The 4,841-nt window shown below is 38.0% G+C and overlaps 1 protein-coding gene across 1 annotated transcript; it reads right to left on the reverse strand.

The window, feature by feature from the left end:
• Positions 1-1,656: 1,656 nt before the first annotated feature.
• On the reverse strand, positions 1,657-4,608 carry LOC118157657 (sucrase-isomaltase, intestinal-like; the record flags this gene model as incomplete). The annotated part of the gene is made up of 5 exons (XM_035312071.1): positions 1,657-1,745; positions 2,150-2,274; positions 2,924-2,980; positions 3,875-3,959; positions 4,454-4,608. Coding segments are annotated over 5 exons (511 nt in total), but the record flags the coding sequence as incomplete, so codon positions are not given.
• Between the last annotated feature and the right edge of the window lie 233 nt (positions 4,609-4,841).

Here is a 4,841-nt window from a genome sequence, read left to right on the forward strand (position 1 = left end):
ACCTACAAGAAGGAGTTTGTTGTTGTTGTTGTTTGTTTGTTTATTTGTTTCTATCAGAAGACAGAGGCAAGACTACACTGATGCAGATACAGCCTACAGATGGACAGTAGTCAGGTTAATTCACATGGGAAAATATCAAACTGCCTCTGTGAGCAGCCATGTGCAGAACCAGGGCCTAATCTTCAGGAATACAAATGGAACATGCCCAAAATATTTATTTTAACCTCAGTGGTAGTATTACTCTGACTTCATTTTTAGATGTGCATTCTTATTGCGGTATTTCTTGCTATGTTCACGATTATATTTTATTCCAGTACAGCTACAGAAAGCTCAGGTACTTTTCTCTTGGACAGCTGTCTATGGACACAATAGGACATGAAAGAGAGAAGATTGGGTCTGCCTGAAATGTAGCAGTACCCACCAGCATCCACCATAAACTGTAATCCTTAGATCTGAATGATATAGTTTGTTGCAAAGAAAACAGAATCTGACAAATAACACTCCTTAAAATGTTAATACAATATACAGTGTTCTATAAAAGTTCTTCAAAACAATTCTTCCAGAATTAATGTTCAACCTGCTTGCTTCCTTCTCTCAAAATATACATAATAAAGGACAAAGGCTGCAAAAGCAGCATAAAGGACTGAAATACCCAAATCCTTTTATTTTAATGGAAATGGAATGTCTACCTAAATCCTCAGAAATACCATAGAAAATCCCATGGTTCAAGGTATTCCATTTTTCAAAACTTCCTACCCCTCAACAGTAAAATGAAAAGATTTTCTATTTTTTTCCAAGGTTCTTCCATTGCTCTAGAGGTAACACTGGTTTCCTTAGACATACATGTGTTCCAAATGCATTAATTTTCATGAAAACAGAAATTAATTTAACCATAAACTAGAGGTTGAGGTTTCTATTTATTTATTTTTTTTAAATTTTATTTTTTGACAGAATAAAACCATTGAGGTAAGGATTATCAATGCCAGTTCACCACCACAGATGAAGTTGACAGGCTTTGGCATAATTATCCTGACTGTCCCAGGGGAAACAACTTCCCTGACTGCTTTTGCAAAGGCGAGGTTGGCAAGATGACAAATATAGCCTGTACATGCTTACTTGTGTGCTCATGCACTGGTGTGCTGTAGTAACCAGATGGCATGAAATATTTTGGCTTCAGTACTGTATCTTTGAGTTGACAGAATCTCTACTTTTCACAAGTAATTTAAATAACTCCAGAGAGTTAATAGAAGTGCTACTTTTTAATTTTCTACCTGTTTGTAGTGTCCAACACTAGTTATGTGCATTCTTGCACCCATTGAAGCTAATTTGGATCTTTACCAGGATATATATCAATCTTGACACTACAGTTTAACAGTCAGCATGTTAATGCACCAAACCTTAACATATTTGTGGCTACAGTGAAAATATAGGGTGAAAATAAAAGAAAATAATAATAATAAAAAAGACTAAATAACTTTTTTTTTTTTTTCACTTAAAAATGATGAAAAAGTAATGATACGTGAGTAACTATTAATAGGTTGTAACAATGTCCACAATGGCTTATTTTTGCTCCATAAAATGAGCTGGAGGATTGAAGTCCGTAAGAATATTTAAGTTTGGTTTATCATACTTATTTCAGTATTGATAGCTGCTCACCTGTAGAGTCTCCATCATCCCAGAACAAGTCTCCATAAGCGTTATTTTTGTCATCCAGGGCAATTATAAGTCCCATTGGATTCTTGCGACTATCAAAAGAAAGACATTCCATCTTACATGTATCTAGACAGTTACTGAGATAGCCTTAACAAATCCTTCCTTTTCATGCTAAGAATGCAGTAATTGGAAGAGTTACAATGTCTGGGGAGTTATCTTAGATTAGTCCCTGTTCATCTTTATTTTCATGGAAATGGATTAAAACACACGGCAAGTTGACAAAATGTTATGCAAATAAACCTTTAATGAATCATTACCTATATCGTGTAAACAGTAGCAGAAGTGAATTGCTGTTCGCTGTTGTTCCCAAGTCTCAAAGTGAGAGTGCTAAATTGGATGGGCTGCTACTGATTTATAACCTGACAGTCCTAAGCCCATTCTTGAAATTACACTTCGTGATAATCTAATGATGAAAGCACTTGTTTTGGAAGCATACCTTTCAGATGTTGTGGGAGCCGGTTGTTGGGTAGGGTAAACGTAGCCTCCTCTCAAATGGAGCCCCAGTTTGTCTGCTGGCAGGTACAAATCAGTCCATTGTTTTCTTATGGGTATTTTTGCCCCCTTATTGACAGAGATGTAAAAGAATGGGTATGTTGCATTACTCACTGCTATGAAGCTCAGGATTTAAGACAACATTCATTTTAACTTTTCCTTTCAGAGGAGGTTGAATTTAGGTAAATATCTATGTGACACTGGGCCCAAGAAATAAAATAACCACATATCAACATGTCATATAAATCAACACCTCCCAGTGCTGAGTTTTGGGTCAGCCAGCACAGACAGCAGCTCCTGTTGGGACATCAGATGCGAGCAAAGCTCCCCCCGCTCCGGCCCCCCCCCCCCCCCCTTTTTTTTTTATATACCCACCAAAAAGGATCATTACAGCAGTGGGAAACTCAAAACTGAGATTAATAACGAAAAATCAAACACTGATGCATCATAATGTTTTATTTTACTTCAAGCATGTCTTTGCTAAAGTTTCCATTCAATCTGCCTTCTCATCCCCTGCAAAATATTCCACACCTCCATGTCCTTTCCTTGAGGTTTTTACTCATGCGCTTACCCCATCCATACTTCATCCTTTGTCTCGCTATTTCCTCCCTGCAGGCTTTCTTTCAAGTCTCTGTCACTGAAAAGCAGGCCTGACAATCTTATTCTATCACATATACCTTTAGACAATCAACCCATAGTATCCTGGGCATTTACTCACCGTTTCATACTCATACCACACTGCATCAGGAATATATGCTTGAATTACATCCACACCCTGAAACGTGAATAAAGAAACAACTATCATACTTGAAATCAAGTTAATTAATAGACTAAAATTTCTTGTGATGTGTAAGACAAGATAAAAGGACATGAGAAAAGCTCTGATTTTGAGTGAAATTCTGAAATGATGCAAAGATGAGTTGAATCAGTATATCAGAAGAGATAACTGGTTCCCCAGATGACTGGAAAACAGGAGATGGAAAATATAATAGATTGTATGGGATTTAATACATAAAGTGCAAGATTTTCCATTTCAATAGTGACAAAAATATATTGTGGGCTCTCTCACTGGAAGTAATAAGTGAAGGGTCGGAGGGGAAAGGGAAGAAGACTAACAAATGTACGCTTGCAAGGAGTCCAAAGACAGTCAGTAACTTGATGTACCAATGAATAATATGTACAATCATCTAGCAAAAAACATACTTCCCCTGGAGAACAAACTGTGTTACTGCTAATAGACAAGTCCCTCTGCATTTTTCTTGTGAAAATGACTTCACTTAAGGTCTGCTCAAGACAGAAGAGTTCAGACCAAAATAGGACCAGAGGACATTTCCTGAGCTCTTCTGGGAAATAGGAAGAGCCCAGTTTTGTGGTTCACTTTGTTCAGCACAAAATGGGAGAGGGAGTGTGATTTCAGGAGGAAATACATACACAGCTGAGGAGCTATAATCTTCAAGCTGAATAACAAAGTCTTCAGAAAAACAAACCACAAAAGCTCAAAAAAAAAAAAAAAAAAAAGGTGGTTTTCTAACCAGAGGAATAAAGGAACAACAGGAATAACATAACTTCAGCATTTTATGCTGTAAAAAGAGAGTGGTAACTGGTGACTTGAGGAGTCTCCCTTCCCCATGAGGTAGTTATGAGACAGACACCAAAAAGCCAAACCTACCGGGTCAAGGACAGCAGAAATAAGTAGACCGGGACCCCACAGAAACTGCCTATCAACTCCCCACGTCACTTCATCTGAGTAGAACCTGGGAATTAGCAAGGACAGAGCACTAACTCGTTTTGAAGAACTAGACCATCATCAGCAATCCTAGCATTTCAAAGTACTGATTGCCTAGAATCATGACTGAAAAGTGTCAGGTGAAAATTCCTTCTTTTTCTTGACGTATTCTTGACCTAGTTGTGTTCAAGAGTCTACAGGCAAGAAAATGTACATTCTAATATACAGATCATGGCCTGGAGTGATTTGATTAGCTGGCAATAACATTTCATAACACCTCTTAAGAGTGACTGACAATAATATATGCATATATACAGAAATTACAGATGGTTTCTGATTACTCTTCTGATTACTCCAAAATGGTATTTCATGAATTCAGAAATTGTCTCTATATATATATATATATTCCAACATGCATTTCCACAAATTATATACCTATTTGGATAGTTTCTATCAACACTCAAGCTGTCTGAAACTTTTATTCCTAATAAAATTATCACAAAGGCTCTTTGGTACACTTACTCGTGCAAAACTGGACGTGCAACCGTGTCCCCTTGGGTATGAGCTTTGTAAAAGAGGGTGTACAGGTAGGGTAGCAAAGTATAGTGGATGTTCAAGTAATGTTTGGAGGTTTTCACCAAAAGTGAATCAGCTCCAAACACAGCTGGATCCTGAGGCTGAAAATAAATATTAGATTATTTTCATTGTGCAGGAAATACCCTGTCAGTCATGCAAAGTGACTGCTGTTTGCAAGGAGCTGAAATTCAGTGGTGTGCATCTGCACAGTGTCTGCCTTTTGGGTGGTGGGACTTGAGGGCCTGCTCCAGTCTCCCTTAGCACTGCCGGTCCCTCCTTGTCCATCGGCGAGGAGGGTGCGTCAGCGTCAGCCCAGGTTTCATCTGGGCACACA

The sequence above is a fragment of the Oxyura jamaicensis genome (assembly GCF_011077185.1).
Source record: "Oxyura jamaicensis isolate SHBP4307 breed ruddy duck chromosome 9 unlocalized genomic scaffold, BPBGC_Ojam_1.0 oxy9_random_OJ102814, whole genome shotgun sequence".
In the NCBI taxonomy this organism is placed as follows: Eukaryota; Metazoa; Chordata; class Aves; order Anseriformes; family Anatidae; genus Oxyura; species Oxyura jamaicensis.